Here is a 22,980-nt window from a genome sequence, read left to right as displayed (position 1 = left end):
TATAATGAAAAGTTCTTTTATTTTTCATTTCAGTTGTGGGAGTTTCAATAAAAGGGAGTCATAGAACGGCAGGGGAGACAACAGACATTTGTATTTCCCTTTTCAGCTGCTATTAATAAAATGAATGAGGCTTTATCTCACCAATTTATTTTGTAAATAAAATACCCGTAACAACAAAGCAGTCTTTGCATAACTGCTGAGAAATACAAACTTAAATAGCACATCAACTATGAGCTTATGCGGGAGGAAAAAAATACGCATTCATTATGTTTCACATACAGTGGGAATCATTTTGAAGAGGTTACACCTATGCATTTTCTTCCCTGAAGAGATGAAGATGAGTATTTGGCTGCCTGCAGATGAGCCAGGTTGCATGAATGCATTTACAGAACAATGTATCTACTTGATAAACTCTGAATACTCCTCCCTAGCAATGAAGACTAGAGCTTTTGCTAAATCTGCTTCGGGGTTGTTCAATACTACACTGCAAAGCTACCAGGAAGTTTAGATTCAGAGAAGCTAAGATAATGATGAATGAAATGGCAAGAGTAGTAAATCACTGTGAATATTAGCAGATCCCAAAGGAAGCTGGACATTCATTTTGAAAATGAAAATATATTGAGGTCATCTTGACACTAAAACTTGTACAGCATTGCTTAAGAACTTGCCAGCAGTCCCCTCTCATCCACATGCGACAGGCAAGGTTTTGCTGACAGAGGAACTTGAATGAGGACAGAGATAGGAGACTCTGCTATTCAGGTGCTCAGCAGCATTTGTATAAAGGCATTATATAATGTATAGTCCTCTCCTCTCTGCTCATCAGAGTTTGGCAATACCTTGAGAAACTTTACATTGGTTGATGATGATTTAGATAGCTACAAAAAAAAAAAATGTATTTTTTAGGTCTGAAGTCATTAGCTCACAGCTTTGATTGCATTTTCTCCGCTCCACCTACCAAATACTGGCTTAGACTAACCAGAGGTTAAATCTTCATTACTGAAAAGGAATTATTTAATCAAAGAATATCCTTAGAATATACATACATCATCTTGCTATTCCTTAACATAAATTATATGGGACTTGGGTCTTTGTTTGTTTTTTGGGAAGAGATCAGTGTGTAAGATCAGTACAGGTAGGCTACAGGTAATGCTCACCCTACACAGCACCTCAGCCCAGGAGAGGGGCAGGTCACAGAACAGTGGTCACAAACAGCATCACATCACTCCTTTTGGAACACTGCTTGACTGGATTTCTGCTTTGCAAGCTCCTATTCTAATACCTGTGAGATTTATACAAGCTAGTTTTATTAAATCTCCAGCTCAGGTGACAATGAGTGTTCCCACTGCTTGTGCAAAACACTATAATCTTTCCTTCTGTAAACTCCGTTTTGCTTGGATTCAGAAATCTTGCTAATAAAGTCTGTTAGGTTCATATGAGTTATTACAAAAAATATATACCAATTTGCAGTTTGGCTGGAGTTATTCTTAGGAGAAAGGGTAAGTAAAAATATCTCCCTCAACATGTTGCAGCAGTATTATTGTACTGCTGTACTATGTTTATATACCTCTAGTGCTCTTACTGCATTTAAAGTGCTAAGACTTAGTTCTACAGCTTTAAAAATACCTAATTAATACAGAAGAAATATCAACTATATCCATCAAGAGCATAATCACTGCCTATAAAGCAGTGACATTTCATTGAACATTTCATGAAATAAGTCCAAGGAATATTTACATCTCCATCAGTAGTATGAGTAAATAACTACTCTTAGAAAAGTTAATTATTAAGACACTATAAAATAAAAATAATTAGATTAAAAATTAAGGTAACAGTGACAGATTCGCATTCTGTTGTCCTGTATATGAAAACAACAGCGTGCAACTCAATTTCTCTAAGAGACAAGACATACACAAGGTTCTCTAACACCAATACAGTAAATGAACACAGTACCTGAACATATCATATGCTGGAAGGCTGCTATAAACTGGTTTGAAGTCTGTAAAAATATAGAAACAAACACTTGTAACAGCACTCACACAGGCTGGGCCCCAGTGTCACAAACCCAAGCCTTCCTCAATACTGCAGCCACACAAAGAAGTCCACACTTTACCTATTAATGTAAAAATATTAGCAAGAAATATTTATGGACTTTTATAACCAATAAATAATCACAGTTTTTACTTCCCAAAGGTAAAAAAAAAAAAAAAAAAAATGGGTGGGGGAAGCAAATTTTAGCATGAATTGTTGTAACTCCAAAAGGAAGCAGATGGAGTAGTGCCCAATTTCTGTGGTAGTTAAGAAATCCCCAAAGATTAACAAACAGGTTTCTGCTCCAACTTTCTACTAACAGATTTCTGTAACTTCGACAGTTCACAAAAAACCATTAGAGTTCAACGAAACCTTGGGTTAAATGCTGAAGGATATTTAGATGGAAGCCAAGACTGATGCAGCAAATGTACAGTTGCTTCTTTGATCCAGTGCGTAAGTTGTGGTGATTTTTCAAGCACTCCAAGTTTTCATGCTGCATCCATAAAAAGCATGCGACTGTCAAGTCATGGAAGCCTTTTTATTGTTCTTTTGCTGTCAGTTCCTAGGTACACTCTCAGGATATTAACACCACTTAAGAAATTACAGTGAGATGCTCTAAGTATTTCCAATTAGATCAAGACACAGTTGATATAAACATATGCAATTACATTGTCTTTTTCATCACCTGACTAGACAGGGGCATGACTGGAATTATGAGCAAATGATACAAAAGTAGTTACTAAACAATGCCTAAAATAATAAAAACTTTTACCTTAAAGATAAGCAGGTCTCAAAGTAACATTACCAGGTTTCTTGCAAATATTCAGGCTAGACATAAAACAGTCTGAAAACATCAACTAAGGGTTAGAAGCAAACCTGATCTTCTCCAAAGGAAGTGGGCTAAACTTCACTGAAATCTTCAAGAAATATACCAACCAAAAGAGAAACAACCAGAAATATTTTGAACATCTCAACCCTTCACCCCTCTGTTTATGCACTCTTCCCCAGGACTTGTGAGATGGAGGGATTGCAGTGCTGATATGAAAACACAAAACATTTTAAGGAACATGGTTGATAACCTCCCTTGCTCCTTTGGCCCACATGCACGCTTGTAGCAGAAGGTGCTCCAGGAATACTCTTTTAGTGCCAGTGCACTGGCCGAGGGATGGTCTTCAAGCCCTACAAAAACACTTGCTCCAGGAGAGGCCCATTTCCAACTGACACGTCTTGCACAACTGGAATGACACCCAATAGTTCTGCCCTTGCCTTCTCCAGCACTTCCTCATAAAGTCTGCTCTGCAGTAGGGTAAACTTTGGAATGAAGACATCAATCCTAAAGAATCTCTTAAACCCAGAGCCTGAGAAAATACTCTTGCCCTGGTGTGTAACGGTCTCAGCACTAGACATAGGGGGAGGGATTATTGATAAGTGATCGAAAATTTCCCAGAGGAACAATGACCACTAAACCAGTTATCCACCAGAAAACAAAATCAAATGGGAAACCCAGGAAGGCTTCAGGATTCCAGCAAAGAGCAGTATCTCTGACCACAGGAAAAACCCTGATCAGACTCCTGCCCAACTACATTAGCAGGATGAAGAAGGAGAAGGGGAAAAAAAAAAAAAAAAAAGGCAAAAAAACAGCTGACAACATTAAACATTAAACACAGGAGTGCAAAGAAGAAATTGCTGCCACAGTACATTTTCACAAAACTAATGGAAAGTCCTGTGAAAGGCAGCTTCTTCAGAGGATAGTGATTTGTTGGCATGCTGTGCAGAAAATCCCACTTTGCCATAAATGCCTAATTGATTCCTTCCTACATGGTGCTCCTTGTGGACACTGAGTAAAAGCTCTCCAATCTCAAGAGCTATCTAACACCTGTGCAATGAGATGTTATTTTTTGACATTTGCTTGGGAAGGCAGATCCAAACCCCTCAAGGAGAGGTTTGGAGACTCAGGTAGGGCCCAAAACACTTGTACTGAAAGGCAGCATAAGTCTTAGAAGCAGATCTGCCTCAATTGTGTTAGAAGAGCCCTAATTGCAATGGATGCTGCTATTACAACCTTTCTGAGTGTCCTTAGGAGATGCAGAAAGGTGGGAACATACATCAGAGGACCTAGCTACATTATCAGGAATATATTTCAAAAGAGTACTCAAAACCAACTGGTCCTACACCAAAAAGTTTGGAACTTCAGGGTGGTCTGAAGGACCACCAATCCGAAGGAAGTCTAGCAAGGATACTCTTTGGGCATACATGACAAAACACACTATGCAGCCAGGCAATTCCCTGCCTGCACCAGCTCAACTCCATCTCTCCAGGTATGATCTCAGAGCATGAGATTGACCTGAAATGCCCCAACAGACACAGAGTTCAGCCAGCGTCTCTAGATTTAATTGACTGAACTGGAAACTGCATATTCACTCTTAGCCCCAGAGACTAAATAAATTAAAAACAGACTGAAGAGTTTATAAAGTTTGTTCCAGGAAGTCCTTTTGCCAAAGCTGGGGGGAGGGGGGAAACAACAAACCCCTCAGTATGGTTCTTTGAGAGGAATGATGACCACCATCAGTGTTGGTGAATACCAACAAGAAGCAGCTCATGCATCTGGACTTTACAATGGCAATAACAGCAGGCCATAATAAAGTAAGGGACCTCTTGCTAGTACAGTGTACAGCAATATAAAAATTAATGTGGTACAGGCCAAGAGACATGATGCACACTCTCCACTGAGGCAGCAATACTACTGCCCCCATTTTGCTATTCTGGACTTACACTTGGGAACAAAGTAATTTAGCCTACTTAAATCCAAACTGGGTCTCCGTTCTCTGTTTTTCCTTCATTTAGAAGAATCAATACTACCAAATCCTTTTTCTGAGAAGAAACTGACTCAGAAGACCCCAGGGCTAAAAGAGCAATTACATCCTATTAAATCAGATCCTTATGAGAGCAGTCCATAAAAAGAGACAAAAGAGGGGTCAGAGGGAGAATGACACAAAGACAGATTGAATGCCACGTTTGTGGATGACTGCAGGTAGCATCCAAGAGTCTGCAGTGCTCATTGTCCAGTTGGGGGGGGGGGGGGAGGGGGAAATGTAACTGCACAGTTCGGAGCAAGAAACAGGAGCAAAAAAGGTGATGCACTCCAGCATACCTTCAGAAGTGAGAACAAGTATAAGTGCACTGGCCAACAGATTGGTCATAAAATATTAATTATAGCACCACAAGACCTTGGCAAAGCCTGTAATGATAACACGCAGGAGGCAGCAAGGAGATGGAGAAACACAGTATCCAGATGCCTGTTTTGGTTTTGATTCAACAGCAAAAATCCCCAGAGACTGAAGAGTTGCATTGAATATTTCACCCATCTGAGACCAGAGAGTTCTGCAGCCTCTGATAGGAGGTCTTCTACAGGCTCTCGCATTCTTCTCTGTAGGTCAAATGGCTAATGAGACTTTGTCTCCCCTTATCAACACCAAGCTTACCATCCTGGCAAATCCTGCAGTTTCTAGGAATGTTCCTTCCCAAGACATCTCTGACTTCCCAAAAAAACACCTTCCCATGGAAGGTCACAATTAGACAATACGTTGCTTTGGAGAAGCCACCAAGAATGAAGCAAGAAACAAAGTATTCTTTTAAAGGCAAATCTCCATAACTGAAAACAAAAAGGAAACTAAATTTAATAGAGGAAAACTACTAAAACAAGGACTGGGGGAAGTGCAGGCTGTTTTTCAACATGGGTTCTTAAAAAGAATGGTTCTTCCCTTTTCATGCCTACAGAAGTAGGAGCCCACAGGGTACTGGTGGAGCTATTTCTCTTTGCTCAAGTTCTCAAGCTGTGGTACAGAGGTGCAACCTCAATAGTAATTTGCAGGACAGTCAGTCAAAGAGGATGTTACAGCACCCAGTGCCAATACAAAAATCACAAGCAACGAAACAGTTAATCCAAGTATTTTAACCTTCCTTTTTCCCCCGGCTCACTGTATTATGTCTTCCACACTTTATGGGAATAGCAACAAATATAAAAAGAGGACTCTTCACACCTATTAATATAGTTTCTAAAAAAATTAAGACATCTGTTTATAACAGCATGACTGTTATTCACATGAGAGCCTAAAACTTGTATCTTGCCACCTGATTTATCAACAGCTCTGCTGATGTATTTTCCTTTCATAATGCAACCATCAAATTTGACATACTGCAGTTGACAGGTTCAGACAGAGAGGGAGCACAAGAGGAAACATTTGGTTTCAGATGTGGGATATCACATTTATCCTCATTAGTGTGAGGTAACACCCACACATAACTCAAACCTGTCAACACAGTACAGATCTAGATGTATGTCTCTGAAAGAGACCTTTCCAGGTTTTCATATTTTTAAGTGCTTTCAGAAAATTTTAGAAATATCATGCCCAAAGAAAGCATAACAACAAAGAAGCCAACAAGTGCAAAACTGCAAAACTGGAACTTGGAAAATGTTCGGGTTTTTTTGCTTAAAGAAAACTAGAGATGGTGGATTAATTTTAGAGGCAGAATATGTTAAACCAGTAAGAACCTTTTTTGGCTCAAAAAGAAACTTTGGTTTTCACGCAAACAATGTGTTGAACCACTCTTACAGCAATATACATTCTCATAAGGTAATATTTCTAATAAGTTTATTTTATTCTCAAAATTGTTTTATTTGCAGACTGAAGAGAGCCAGTATAGACCAGTTCAAACGTACAAGACTCGTCCCCCTTTTCACTACCAGTCTCATCAGCCTGGAGGAAAACTGTTGCTGTAGGCGGTCAAAGCACGTATGTTTAACGCTCACAGCAATTCCAGCCCCTAAGGAATACTTGCTTATATAACAAATAAGTTAAATTCCACCATCAGAGCACAGCTACAAGGGAATTTTTTTGGTGTTGCTAGAGAATAAGGGCATCTCTTCACCCAATTAATTTAATACACAGAAGTTGTGGGGTTTTGTGGATAACTGGCTAGCTGAAAAAGTTCACATAGACATAGTCCAGCTGGCTGGACAAAAATGCACATCGCTCTCAGCTTATCTGAAGTAAAGCAAAAATACACTATCCTTGGCAGTTCTTGTTACACAATAACAGGAAGATCGCGGTGGGAAAAGAATGTTACAGGTGGGAACAGATAACTACAGAAGAGAAACTAGGGGCGGGCTTGATATTTAGGCAACTAACCAATAATGAGCTTAACTTTTGTAATATGTATGAGCTAATTGTAACAAAGCATAAAAGGTGACTGTAAGGTACAATAAAGGAAGTCTGCTGATCACTCATATTGAGTGACTGTGTCTTCCCTCCGTCGCAACAGGGTTTTCTTGCTGCTTAGTGAACATAGGAGAATTCAGGGGTGTTCCCTGCCCCAGATCATTTCAGAACCTGATGAAATACCAGTTCCTACCTTACTACTTCATATAGATCCTTCTTTCGTAGTTCATAAGATCCACCCAAGACAAACAGACATGTGCCATTTGCCTCAAATGTCCAATATACAGCTTCCTTCCTGTACAGCTATAGGGAAAACTTTGGAGGGGAAGAGAAATACTCAACTTGTACAAAACACTACTCAGGAAACACACGTTGCTACGACCACCCAAATGCAAAAGCTCTGCACATCCTAATCGAGGTCTCTGTTCTAAGAAGTCTTTCACAGCCACAGGACCTAGTTTGTGTTACTATTTAATGATCATGCAGATACCTGATGACAGCACTGCTGCTAAGGAACAGAAATACTTAAAATGCAAAGAACAGTCTGTAAACAGCAAAAACCCTGCCTGAGGTCAGGTAAGGTATAAAGCCATAAGGAGATCTCTTTTCACGGGGCTCCGATTGCGATGATACCTTCTCTCCACCCTGGCACCTATCTAATAGTGCCTTTTACGGAGCCCCTCAGGTTGCTGTGCCTCACTGTAGGTACCTCCTGAAAGTTTCCCTCCTCTATGGAAGAAATATGTTGGCATCAACCTAAAGAATTCTGTTAACTGGACAAATGTATCCCTGGCTATCTGCATTTAATACGTAAGGCGTCTCTAAAGTGGTGTGTGCCGCAAGTCCCTCAGACCCACTTACCCCAAAGGACTAAACTAAGTAACAGTGCACGCAGGATGAAGCTAGAGAAATAAAGTGTTTCAAAGACTGGGATACAGTGGAGCCAACAGTAGTCCTGAAAGTCTAAAGCAGGTGAACTGGGGGCCTTTATTTTCCTAGAGGTGGAAACCTGACCAGCAAGACACAGACTATGGCTAGAGTCAGCCCAGAACAACAACAAAAAAAGCTTATTAAACTTACTAAAAGCGAAGTAACCCTAAATTTGGGATTCTGCTTGCTGAGAAATTTCAGTTTCAGCTCCTGACCTACAACTTTCTTTTCTTGCTACCAACCCAAAGCTAAACAAGAGCCCAAATTCAGGACAAACCAGTATTTCCAAGGCTTCAGACCTGGTAAAAACAGCAGTCCTTGGGCTTTCATACCTAGGATCCTATCTGCCTCAGTGCTGCCAGGCTGTCTTGGACAGAAGGACCCAGAATGACTCTCCAACAAGCACAACTCTCATTCTATAGTTCCTCAAGGCTGTATCTTATAAAAGCCCAGGCAGGAGCCCACGAGAAAACTAGGCAAGTTTCCAGTTAAATCTTACCTGTATTCCAATGACTTAAAAAAAAAAAAATCCAAACCATAAAAAAAAATAGGGTTGGGGGACGGGGACAGGGATGACGATGATCACAAAAAACCCAACTAAATTCCTTGCATCAAACTTCTCAGATTCAAGAAATGCAGAGGCAGTCCAGAAAGTACAGATGCACACCCAGGAGAGCGAAGTCTACCAGGACTGAGGCAGTCTCCTCTTTTAGAGGTGATTGAGTGTATTAGCAGTTACTGGGTTTAGAGGATTAGACTAACCACACATCTCCCTTAGCCTTGCACAATTTAGGAGCTATTCTACACAAACACCCTTAAAAACAAGCTCCCAGATTAGCACATGTCCAGGCCAGAGGGTGTTTAGATTGACAGCTCCTCAGTTCGATGGGTGTTTCCCTCCTTTTGGGACCAATGAACAAAATCCAAACCAGCTGAAGCATGGCACATGTCAAAGGCACACTCCTACCTGTCAAACTCAACACTTGTCTCTATCCAGCATGCTGCAGAGAAGTCAGTGCCTCATTCTGACTTCCCACTAATACCACCTCACCATTTCTACTCCCAAGAACATTTCCTTCAGCTTCCTCCTCTCCCCATCTAAATCACAATTTACAGCACCCTCCTATCATCCTGTACTGTGATGCACTTCTCCCTGCCCAGCTCTACAGTTTGACACATAATAGGTTGAATAATAGGATGTATGAAAGATGTTCTTGTGTTTTTGATAACCTATCTTTTCTCAAGCTTCACTGTATTAGCCAAATTTTCATTTCTAGAGTCCAACCTGTTTGTACCGGTACTGTTCTCACTCCTGATAACAAAAACAAACAAACAACCAAAAAAAACACAACAGGGAGGGCAGGAAATGTGAGGTATGATATGGAATAATAGGACAAAGAATACAAAGTTTTAACCCTGTCATCACATGCATGGGAGCATGTGACTGGAGGGGAAAAAGTCAAGCCCACTAGCATGGGTAGTGTTGGGCAAATACACAAATAAAAAATGACTGCATACATAGAGCCAGTACTGGACAGCATGAAATTACCTTGCTGCTAGAACCAAAGACAACATGGACAAGTGGAATCAAGCCTTTTCCTGACTCTTTGCTGAGGTACAATGCTACAGCCATTCCCACCCAAGGAATGTAGCAAACCTGCGATTACATTCAGAAAGCATCATCAAGCCACAATGAAGAAGAAAGAGCCTGGAGGTCAACACTTACTATTATCCAGCCTTTTAAGGTTCACCAAGCTCAGTGAGTGTCACATATGTATGAATTTTAACATCCATGGTAAAGAACCAAAATACTCAAGGATTGTAGTTACAAAGGTCTCACCAGGACTAGCAGAGTCCTCATGTCTAGAGGGGAAAACTAAGACGCTACTGCAGATTCACCACAATAAAAGAGAATGCAGAAAGTAACAGTGAAAATGATAGATGTTTTCAAATCTATCTTACTTAAAATTATTATTTAAAATATGTCTAAGGAAGCATCACCAATATATAACAGACTATATATATATATAAATCTTCTGGTAAGAGGCTCTATTTAAACAGTGAATCATAAATTATGAACAAGCATAAGAGTATTGGTTATCAAATGCTCTACATGAGCAATTTTTATTTATATTAAACATGGCTATAAGTACAAGTAAGGAAAGAGAGTAATTAATGGAGGAAACGCAGCATTTAGATTTTTTAGAAAAGAATATACCTCTCATACTCACAAGTATGGGTTTCTTCAGTATAGTTTTGTAAAGAATAATGCTTGTAGTGTAGTTGGGGGGCGGTGGGCCATGTTAATAACCGACAGGACACAGAATGATGAGCCAAAATGATGAGTGAGCCTGTTCTCATAATTATAATCCAACCCATTTGATAACATCTTCTTCCATTTCCATTACTTCATCATCACTCATTGCATTATGTCTAAACATAGACTATAAACTCTTCATAATTTTGTTTGTAAAGCATTATGCATATTTACGGAGCTATCTAAATAATCTTAAATTAAGTTACAAGACCAACCGAAAGCTGGGGGAGAGCCAAGTCATGCCCTCATACATAGAGGGCTGGATTGCCAGAAAAGCAAGAATAAGCTGAAGTGCCCAAAAGACACAAAAGTTGTCTTTGACACACATTTCATTTAGAAAACAAGAATCAAGAATTCAGTCACAGAGTTTGGACCAACAATTAGAAACATCTGGTAAATTCAAGGAATTGACACTACTAGTACATCATCATCAGATTGTCAAACAAAGGGTCATCGGAGTACCAAACAGTGTTCAATACTCCCAACCATGGTGGAAACCGCTCTGCCCAGAACTCCCCTCCAAAATCCTCTCCATAGAATATGAAGAGGCTGAGCAGGAGATGAGTATACACTTTTGACAGTGTGCTGTTGTTACGGGCTTTTTCAAGGGACAACATTAAAGGAAACACCCAAAACCAGTCATGAAGCAAATATACTGTAAGCATGCCTCTGATGTGGCATTGTTTGGGAAGCAAGCATAGAGCTGTGCAGTGAAAAACCTCCACATTTTTACTATAAAAACAATATTATTCAAATATAATTTTAAAGCAGTTGTTGATAGAACAGATTCTGCACCTCATCCAAGTCGTCTCTGTATTTAAATGGAGGCCTGAAAAACCTAAATCTTTCCATGTAATGCTGGGGGTAGAAATATATAATTTGCTTTGGCATCCCCCATAGCCTACTTCATAATGCAAAATGCCATCTGAATGTGCAAAATTGGAAAATATGAGAAGCCAAAGGAATTAAACCTGTGACTTGAGAAAGAACTTCACCTTAAAAGGACAGAACATTAAAGCTGTTTTGGGAAACTAGCAAAAAGCATTTGCAACTATACAACACTAAGAGTTTGGCAAAAAAACGTATTTAAAAGGTGGCTTACTGCCTTGAAAATATTTTTGTTTAAAAGAACAATTTAAGAAATGAATTTACACATGTACACATACATACAAACACGCAAGTTATACATAACCTGTAGTTTTCATGTATTTGCTCAAAAGATACAGGCAAGCAAGAAACCTCCATTCCCCTCAGGTCTTATCTGGCCAAAATGCTTGCAAGCCTATGAGATGGCTCTGGTAAGCAGCAAGAAGAATTTTATAAGCATTTATCCATTTGCATTGTACCAAATCAAACAGAATTTGCTCACTGCATTTTCTTAATTCAAACAGTGACATTTGACTCAAAACTCCTTATCAGTTACTCTCAGAAGAGGGATGCTGTAGTAGACGGACACGAGGTTTGATCAAGCTTAGTAACTCCTACAGATGAACATGCACTTCCTTTAAAAAAAAAACCATATAAAATATGCTCAATTTGACACGTGAAGAGTTAGAGAACTTGGAAAGAATAAGATATAACATGCAAATAGCTGACATTTTGGAGAAGCAGGTCACTGGCAACACCAATTCCATTATAAGATTTTCAGAAACCTGGTGGCTGCCAAGAACAGCAGAATATCCATTGCTCTCATGTTCCACCAAGAAAACAAAACTCTGCTACAACACATACTGTGACAAATCAGATGTGCCAAACTGCAGATGCTACACTTACTTTGTGCACAAGACAGAAAAATAACACTTTCTATTACACAATGCATTGCTTCTGCAGAGTGCCCCATGTGCTTTATCAACATTTCTAAGTTTGTCCCCACAATAAGGCAGCAAGCCATGACCACATTCTCCTTGTTTTACAGTCATTTCCTCTTCCATAACACCATTATTTCTGTTAAGTCCCTAATTTATATAACAAACCATTGATATTGCCTCAAAGCCAAAGAACTATATTCAGTGGATTTAGTAGTTTATTCCAACAGATCTCAGTGCAAGGTTAACCTATTTCTTTATATAGGAAGGCACACAAATCTAGTAAAAAATTTTCCAGGTAAAATTAGTCCACACAATTTTTCAACAACCATATTTAGATAACATTTTTGTCTCTATATGTGTTGAAAAAAGGAAATAAGTATCAGCTTTTAAAATCATACCTTCCATGACATACACCAGGGAACCCACATCTCCTTCCTTGATGATGCAGCTGTCTTTGCCATACTCCACGGGATACATACAATCCACAATCTCCTGGATCTGAGACAATTCCAGATTCTTCATGAAGTCATTGTCAAGGATCGCTTCCTTTATTAGCTCCTTGGACCTGTGGCAAAAAAAGACAAGATTTATCCACATGGCCAACAGCTGAGCTGATTAATAGCATGGGAACTTCAGCACAACCACATGGTGCTCCAATGAGTATTTTCTTGGAAAAAAAAATCCAGAATTTCAGTATTTTCCTAAAAAAATGATGAAGTCTATGTGCAAAGTAGTAAAAAAATAATTACAGAAATGTTAACTTGAAATTATTTTTTGTAAATAAGGTTTAGATACATCGACAATTGAAATAAAAATAGATTTCATGTGATTGCAAGATCCTCTTTTAGCTACAAGTTTCTCATCTATAATAACACCAAAGAATAACATGGCTACTTGAAGTATCTTCCATATACAAAACTGAAAGGAAATACAAACAAGAAGTTAAAGAACTTATGACTTAGTTTATTATATTTTCTATTAAATTATACAAACTGAAGCACACAAAAGCATGATACCGCACTGTCTTTCAGTATTACTCGAACAGCAAAGGCCATTATATTCACCAGAGGAGGCACCACTGCTACAGGAGTAACACCACCATTAAATCATTTCTTTGTGACTAAAAGGAAAATTCTGAAGTTACATTGTATATTCTGTGTGCACAGAATTATGCCTGCAGTTTTAGTTTGGTATGTGGTCAGGTTGGAAGTTTGGAGTTCTTAGTAGCCACTTCACAAAGTTGAGTAGGGAAGGAGTTGTTTGTGAGCATACCAACTTCAGAATTCAAAGTTCACACATTCTCTGGGAGACTACCCAAATGGGTATGTAATACAACCCGTTACCTCTAGAAGTGTCTCTGCCAGCATCATGTTATGACAGAAAACGTGCAACACCACCACTTTTTCCTGATTTTCCTGAGATTCTTTCAATGTCTACAACTAAAGTACTCGCAACGTGGTGAGTCATGCTCAGGTGAGCTCTCCAATCTTCCCTTCAGACTGTCAAGTTCAACTTACCCACCTGCTAATGCAGCATAACCACCATGTTATGACATTTTGCAAAAAATTCGTAAAGCAACTTGCACAAATGAACAAATGAGAATGCTAAATCTAGATCTATGACACCAGGTCCTCAGCCCTTTATTTCTCACTCCGAAACTCCAATTCTGTGGGCTGAACTATTTGCTAATGTGAACATAGCCCAGGCAGATGACAGCTACCTGCAGAGCAGAGCTTACACATTCAGAAGTTTTATCCTTTTAAAATATGAATATGAAACAAGGTTTTCAAAGAAAAATAGATTAATAGATCATGTCTTCTTGGAAAAGAGCCAAATTGAGACTTCAGAAGCCCAAAACCAGCCAGACAGCCTTGGAGATACTATGCCTATGCTACAGTCCTTTTAAAGTATACCTCAAGGTTATATGTAGCACAGATTCATTAACGTTTAGAGAAGTTTTTTATGCTTTCAGTAGTTTTGAGGTTATTTCAAAAAACCATGCTACTTTACATCAGAGTCCATCATCACTGACCGAGGCAAAGCACAGGATGGAAAGCAGACCAGACTTTTCAAGTCCTGTCTGCAAGACAACACAGACTCAGACTGCTACAACTGTTTGGCTCTTGAGAAATTTAATTTGACATCACATACTGTCACTCCAATTCCTTATGCATGAAAATAAAAAACACCAGAAAAACCTACATCTATATTACTCCTTGCTTTCAGTAATGCAAGAAGCTGGTAATTTGTGAGGTTGACCAGATGACAGATAAACCTATTTCCTTATTCCCTCCTCCTGTGCTAGGGCAAGACTATGCCTCCTATGCTCTGCCCTGACTCAGTACTGTTCTTTTGGTCTTAGCCACCCCCACAGATCCCCCAAATCCTTCTAACAAAGGCACTAATTATTAGCATTACTCAAACTGCCTGCTGAAGAAGAAAGCATAATAAAAGCTTTCACATTAGTCATATCAACTAGCATTACAATTTCAGCCATTTATTTCATTCCAAGGCTCAAAATGAGGCTTTTCTCCTTGATAAAGTCAGCCTTTCAAATGGAGTGTTTGCAAGAATATCCTCAAGAGACTGAAGGGAATTCAGATACGGTTCAAGTCAGACCTCTCCTGTTAATTTAGAGGCCCTCAGCAAAAAACAATGCTGCTCTTGTTGGAATCAAGTAGAAGGATTTGAAAGGGATCTAGGAAATTCGGTCTAAACAACAGTGAAGGAACCGCACACAGCTAGGAAAATCCATTAGAAGTCTATTTTGGGGAAAAGCCCCAAAACATACACAACATGAACAAACTTAGGAAATTCATGAGCTATTGTCACAGTCTAAGACTACATCTGAACCAACTGACTCACAGCTTCTGCTCTTCCACATGGAAATATCACAGAAATTAAAGCTCAAAGACCCACCAAGTCATTCAAACCCTTTTAACAACAATAAAAAATAAATCTATTAAGAAGAAAAACACACTGGCTAGGACATTAATAACAGAGTTTCATCTCTGCCACATCCTAGCATCTTAAAATTAAGTATCTCCATAGAATGGTCTGGATAATAACTCAGTCACGCTTGACTAATCAAAATAGATATTATTAGTTAAGGATAATTAGTTAAAATGAGACTTCAAATACAAAGAACACAGTATAACAAAAAAGCACCTCCAGCTGCCCGTAAGCAGTACCGACTGTAGGAGCAAGCACTTTGCGCTCTAACTGCGTATTTATGAGTGTATTCGCATGAGACTAAACCACACTTCACAGTTTGTAAGCTACAAACCTCATCAGGAAATATTCCATCCATCTTTAAAAATAAATAAAAAGCTCAGTTTGACATATTTGAAAATTAGTTGATTCTAAAAGCTCAGTTTGACATATTTAAAAATTAGTTGATTCTAAAAATACATTGTCATAGCTACAAATAAGAGTTACTCTATTGTCCCCTGCAAGAAAATATTCGTCACTCCAATAATTCCAAAAAAATTATTCATGCAATGTAAAATTGCCATTCTCACATATTTGCACATGCCAGGCTTTCAGCGACTTCTACATTATTTTATTAAGCCATTTTCTTTCAATATAATTCACAAGTGAAATATCAGGTAGACAATATTTTTTTCTTTTGTATTTTTTTTATATGAAATGAAACTCAAAGCATATAAATTAACTCACAGTTCACAACTATGCCATAACAAATGCTTTTCTAAACTACACCATTTCTTAATCATTGTTATTATTTTAAAACAGCATATGCCCCAGATGTTGAATACACAAATGTACCACATATCCACTTAATATATCTATATCTGAATCGATACTAAAAGCTATTTAAAATGGTCATAAACACACTCCTGCCACTGCAAGTGGTTTACACAAGATACAGCTGTTTCATTACCTTTTATTTTAAAATAGTGTTTATTCTGTATTTTCTGAGTCAAGATTCTAATAGAAACTATCTGCAAACAAAATCAACTACAGTATTTATAAGGGACTGGGTCTATTCCCAGATGATCCTCTTTTAAGAAGGGGCATTTTCAAGACTATTTACTCTAGCACTGTCGAACAGCTCCTAATGCAGAGGGTCATTTAGAGTAGAAAGTAGTTGTCATCTCTGCAGAGGTAGGAACCTGACACAAAGCCATCACTATATATATATATTTTTTTAAAAAAAAAAATTAATGATCAAATGGGATGGAGACTTGAGGAACAATTTAAAAAAAAAAAAAACACCACACAGAAAACATGTGGGCACAGTCCTCTGCAACACATCCTTTCCCAAATCAGTTTAAGTCCATCACGGTAATTAATAAGGCAACAGTAGGAACAAGCTAATTTCATTCTAATTTGCAGAAGTCATGTGAAAAGCACCTTAAGAAGTTTCATACAACACACTTAAAAACCTGTATGTCTGGTTATGAATGCCTCTCAGAAAAAAAGCATATAAACGTGCATTAATTCACAGACCACCCAGTCCTGTACTGGGGGCTGCTTCAGTCCACCAGCCAGATCAGATCCAGCCACCAATCCCACCAACATGACAGCTCAGGAGCAGCAAGATGCCTGGGAAAATAATCAGCCACATTTTCTGTCTCGGCAGGCAGGGGCTCTGCACAGAAGCCGTGTTTCAGCTGTGCTGGAAAAGGCTCATATTAAAAGTGTGCTGTATTGCAGTGGCCATAAAATGCAGGATTTGGATAAGTGTTTTGCCCAGATTCCTGCTACTAACATCCATTGGCTACTCATCAAGCATGAAGGCAGAAGATAAAAATCTGGGTTTCTAACAGATGCGAAAAAAAGCCTGAGATGTTATGCAGCCCTGGATAAGAAGCAAAGTTAATGTTTGCAGTGTACATAATAAAATACCAAAGCCTGTATTACAGCCTGTTGTTATCCTGACAGTAATTTACATTTTACAAAGAGCAGGATGAACAGGCATTTCAGGCTCTTCATCCACAGCAAGGAAAAAAAAAAAAAATTCCTCAATGCTACATCCATATCTTCCAGCACATACAATAAATATTAGAACAAAAAGTTAATCTTATCCCAAAAGGTCTTATTTCAATATTGGAAAAGCTGCTTGCTGAGTTTAAGGAAAGGAATAATTTAATTATAGGTGGAAAGACTACTGCCATATACACCTAGAGATGCTTACAGAAACACAAAGCCCTCCTTGGCACGTAGGGTGCTGGTACAGCACCAGTTTGTAATGGAGTCTGCAGGAACCTGCAGTTCAAAGGGCACAGTGGTAGCAACACAGGTATCATTCTCCATGTAATCTACTGCTGAAAAGAGTTAACTAAAAAGAGGTGGATCAAGAATAGGAGAAAATAAACGTTCAATTTGGACAACACTGACACAGAACAGCTGGAAGCAGATCTGAAATTTATGGTGTTCACAAGTATACCACCACAGCTATGTACAAAAACAATTCTAAACTGCCAGCAAGAAAAATGAAAAGCAAGGTACTGGGCAGACAGGCTGGAAGAGGTCTCAAAAAAGGGAAAGAAAAAGTACATTTTGTATTAATAGTCAAGAAGAAAAAAATACGCAAGACCTTTTCTTTAGCTGCTCCTCTCTCCCAACTTTAAATAAAACTTTTCAATATGAACTTTTATGCCAAAGCTAATGGGGGGGAGGAAGAATGTTTTTTCTACAGCCTCCCCCATCAAGAGTCTGCCAACTACTACTAAAGACCTAAACCCCCATATTTAGGAAGGAAATATCTACAGGAATTTGACCAAGCAGAGACACAGAGCTCACTGCCAGAACTGAAGTTTAAAGCAGTAAAAGTGCAGCTTCCTGGGAGATTAGAACTCCTTATTTAGAATCATAGAATCATTTAGGTTTGAAAAGATTAACAGTATCAAGTCCAACACAATTTATTCATATGATAAACCTTGCTCAAAATTACTACAACCCATGGCATCTTTTTTGTGATGTTTCATCAGTGCTGTAAAAATCCAATTAGAGTATATGGGTACATCCTTTAGATCTATCCACCAACTACACCTATCAAGCATATTTGTAGAAATTCATACCCAAGCACTGCTTTTTTGGGAGCTTCCATATCCATAACCCTCCACAATTAATTAAGCTGATTTCAGTAGATAAGAAACAGGGAAAAAAATCTGCAGCCTCTGACCCAGAATGAGCAGCAATGCAAGAGTCAAGACAATCCTTACAACAACCATCTGTTTCAAAATCCATACCGTGAAATGTTTAGAAGTGTTTACTTCTGCAAAATGGGGGTGGGGGGGTGGTAAGTACTTCTTTACAAAGAGAAAACATGGCCAAGTATTACAACTGCTCCTGATTTCCAGAAACTACTCACCAGGATAGGAATACACTGCAAAAAGTGCTAAACAGAGGGGTTTTTAAGTTATATCAAGACATACCTCCATTTCATAAGGTGTTATCTAGTATCCAAGTAACACAAAAAGCAAAGGCTGCAAGTTTCTAGCAGGTCTGGGGAAGCTCTCCACTCCAAGTCCACATTCACAGAGCTTTCAGTGATGTTTTTAAGTCCTTGTGTACTTAAAAGAGTATGTAAGATGAGAACATACACTTGCATGCTGCTCCAGAATAGGACCTCAGTGTTTGTGTTCCCAGTCTAGTTAACAACAAAACACTGGAGTTACCAATTATGAACCTTTTTGTCACTTTAACCAACAAAACTAAAGTACATCTCTGATGGAAGGCTGTTATGTTTAATCACTGAGGACAGTGACATCGAGAATGGACAAGTTAAATAATTTTAAAATATTTTTTAAAATCTCCACAGAGATGCTCCCTTCCACAAAGAATAGGCCCCACCTTCTAAAAAGTAGTGAATATATAGATACAGAAACCTTACTAAAAATTGCTATTGCTTCCTATAGAAATACTCAACGCACCAAGGGGCCACAGATCCAACGTTTATTCATCTGCATACTTAACTTTCTTGGCTGTTTATGAATACTGTGGCACGGCCAAACATACAGAGGTTCAAAAACAACCACCAAAAGTCATAAAGCCTCAGTGATATCAAAATGACTGTCAACAAGAGACAACAGTTGAAATCTCTTCGTTGCACTCATCCCTTCTCAACAGGTTGTATTACATATTGTAGTTATCGCTTAGGTTCCTATGTGAGAAATAGAGGGAGAAAGTAGAACCTTCCAAGATGATTATCCCTCAACCACCAATTTGAAGTCCACAGTCCTCAGGAAAGCTGGTTTTGCAACCAAAGTGTTTATGTTGTTAGATAAATTATTTGTGCCAAGTCCATCACAGAAAGGTGGAGGTCCCCCCCAACTGCTCTAGAAGGTTTTGAATTAAAGGCAGTAAGAAACACCTGCAGCGTAAGGCAGTATATACTTTTTGCATGACAGCAATGCAGTAGGAACTGTTGTTTTCTGAAGTGCGTAATACTGGATAATGTCTTTCAATACTAAAGACTGCAAGCACACAAATGGATCTTCTTTTGCAACTTACAACCAGAAGCAGGACAGTACAGAATAGCACAGACCTTTCAGTAAAATCTGGGTCTTGTTTGGACTGTAATGCCATTAATAGTTGATAACTCTACATTAGCTGTTTGTTTTGGCTATGGATAATGACTGCCTTGAATGTTTCTTAAAGGGAATTTTAAATATAACTCCAGTGAGCTATTCTTGTCTCATTAACTGGGAATAAGAGTAAGATTCAAGTCCGGGACTGAATAACATGAAGGCCCTTAAATGTACTTGTGGATTTTCTTTACGTTGCTTGCCTTTCCACAACATACAACCCACAGCATCAACTTCAAGTTGCAAAAGGAAATTTCCGAGTAAGAATCTTCAGCCAAGACTGTTAGTACATAGTTGGATAGAAGAATGTTCTTCAGAAGAGTACACTAAAATTCTTTTAAACTGAGACTTTGATTAAAGAGACAAGCAACAGGGAAAGTAACTATGCCCTGATCTAAACCTGTGAAAAAGAAAAACCACCTCCTCATTTTCATATTTCTTGTACTTAACTACAACTTCCAGTTGCAGAATCGAGTTGCTCTGTAGAGACCGTGTTGATCAAATGCTCCACTTAGGATTTCTAAATATATCAGTAAAAAATTTACACTGCTGTTCATTATGTCATATTTTGGCATTTGACATTTAAAAAGCAAAATAATTTAAGAAAAAAAAAAAAAACTAACGTCTCCTTTCAACTATGCTGAAAACTGTTGTTAGTATAAAAATACTGTAGGCAAGAGTTGGTTAACTCTTGCATTTTAATATGTCTCACCCCACAGATCTTACCACCCTTTTCTAGGCTAGTATTTTGCATCCTACAAAACCCCAGGTTTAGATACTGGAAACGTTGGCAAGCTCAGTAAAAAAAAAAAAAAAAAAAAGTCAGCTCTTGCCAACACAATTTGCCTACTTCTGAAATATCTGACACCCCCAAGGAACTCCCACACGAGCTTCATTTTGAGAAGCCACTATCAATTCCTCCAAACAGGATCAAGCAGCTACTTATTACCTAAGCAAACAGTAGAAGATTTCGGCAGCTAATTATAGGTGAAAACACATCGCAAAGTCATGATGGAGGAATGGGCTGTCTCTCAGAGATGCCTGGCCAAAAAAGTGGTTTTTTGAAGGGTGTTATCCCAATGCATATCACAGTTTTGGTGTTCACATCCAGTGCAACTGAGCTGGACTTTTTGCACCAACAAAAATAGCAAAGAAAACATATGTACCCATATGTCACAACATCAAGGGATCCAGAAACAATCTAACCCCTCCAGGAACATTTCAGTTACCAAAATTGAGTCACAGAGATCCAGACAACACATCCTGAAGGTCACGACAATGTATCTTGAAGAGAACCACCTACTCTAAAAGGCAAGAGTGGCTCCATCAACCAAACAATTATCCATGTATGCTTCCACTCTTGGCAGCTCCACACAGTGAACTCTGACTGGAAACTGGTATGAGGAGTCTAGCTAAATGGCAACTAGAAAAAGTTCCCCAAAGTTTATTAGCATATTTTGAGGTCTGCCTGGCTTCATAGTGATAAATGAGCATGCAGACAGAGAACTACATTCAGATGCCCTGGAGAAGAAAGTGACCGATAGCCACTATGGAGATGGCCTTCACCTTGGTGGAATAAGCAGGAAATCTGCCAAGTGGATGATAACCTAATTTAAATAGATGCAGAAATCCAATTAAGAGATCCTCTGAGCAAACACAGCTCATTCTTGTCTCTTGTATTAGAGGCTACTAACACATTGCAAACTTTTCTAAATGCAGTGTTGTCCAGGTGAAATGATTGTGCTCTGCAAAAGCACTTTGCTCCTCCTCAGCATAAGAAAATCAAAAATGAACATTGTCATGACAGCATAAATATATAGCTGATTCCAGTGTAAATTTAGGAAGGGGTTTCACAGAAAATGGGATGTATGGGGGAGGGGGAGGAAAGTGACAGAGATTTAACGGCATATACTCTGATTCACTTAACACTTTTGACAGATGTTACTGTCACTAGGAAAGCTGCTTCAGCTCTTGCTTTTCAGTCACCTGGAGAAGTCCCCAGTTTAAATGCCATAGGTGTACAACAGCAGAATGCAGACAAGCCCTTGAAGCCTTAGTCTTTCAATAAACATTCTTAGCGATTTTAGGAAGAAGTATTTCTTCCTTCTTTAAGAGTCAGTAAAAGGACTGATGTTAGCAGCCATGCTTTGAGACATAAATATTTGAAAGATGTGTACGTTATCTAAATAAGACACACTCCATCCAGCGCCAAGGAGCAATGCACAGGGATTTGAAGGTAAGTAATGCCAATGTTCCTACTTTACAGAAAGCTCACTTTGGGATACAGCAATACTGAGCAGAGCTGTGGGAGCACCACCACGCAGGCTCTGTCTAGGCTGCTAATACAGTAGATCACAACAGGCAAGAACTATTTAGTGGACCATATGAACACTAAACAACCATACAACCTGATAACGTTTAAATGGAGAACGAACAGCAGCAGGAAGCTCATAAGGTATCTGTGGAAAAGTGGGGAGGCTGGGACTCTTAGCAGAGCAGTACCACTGACAGCTTCTTTCCCTTTAAAAAGTCAGATTGGGGCGAGATTGCCACTTTCAAAATATTATCTTCTAGCTTGTATTTCTACTGCATAAGCATTGACTGTCACTATCGGCTGAATTTTTAAGAACATCCCAACAGCAACTGCCTCATGTAAGATGCTTTTTTGATCAGAAATGCTCTTGCTAATCTTGCTTTAGGAAGCCTACTAAGAATTCAGGCTTGTGATGCTGCCTTTGGCTGAATCAAAAAAAAGGTACTGAAACCCTGAAGCAGAAGGATGCAGACTTCGGCACTGTCCCCATGTAGAGACGCTGCAGGTGGGACTGCAGTCCAAGGGCCACAGCAAGGATACTCAGCTACAAAGCAGGTGTGAGAGCAGCATGAGGTGAGCACCTCCAGAGAAGCAGACTTCTCACAAAAAAAGCCAACACGATCCCAAGCTTGGAAAGTTGCAGTCTCAGGACAAAATGTTCATAAAGTCTCAGACTACCTAGTCAATCTACAGGAGGCGAGAGATGTGCAGGGGATTCAGAGAAATTTCCCTAATTGCCATGAATATATGAGACACACTCTATGGACATCCGCAACCTATTCCATCCCATCCAGCCACGTATAAACACAAG

At 39.0% G+C, this 22,980-nt stretch overlaps 1 protein-coding gene across 2 annotated transcripts in view; it reads right to left on the bottom strand.

The window, feature by feature from the left end:
* PRKG1 (protein kinase cGMP-dependent 1) overlaps nucleotides 1–22,980 on the bottom strand; it is a 508,829-nt gene that overhangs the window by 427,234 nt on the left and 58,615 nt on the right. For both annotated transcript variants that reach the window (XM_056352515.1, XM_056352514.1), the window contains exon 2: nucleotides 12,701–12,867. In XM_056352515.1, coding sequence (XP_056208490.1) covers nucleotides 12,701–12,867 — 167 coding nt within the window. The remainder of the gene's footprint in view (nucleotides 1–12,700; nucleotides 12,868–22,980) is intronic.

This window comes from Falco biarmicus, chromosome 9 (assembly GCF_023638135.1).
Source record: "Falco biarmicus isolate bFalBia1 chromosome 9, bFalBia1.pri, whole genome shotgun sequence".
NCBI classification, from domain to species: domain Eukaryota; kingdom Metazoa; phylum Chordata; class Aves; order Falconiformes; family Falconidae; genus Falco; species Falco biarmicus.
This window is presented reverse-complemented; position numbering and strand designations above follow the sequence as displayed.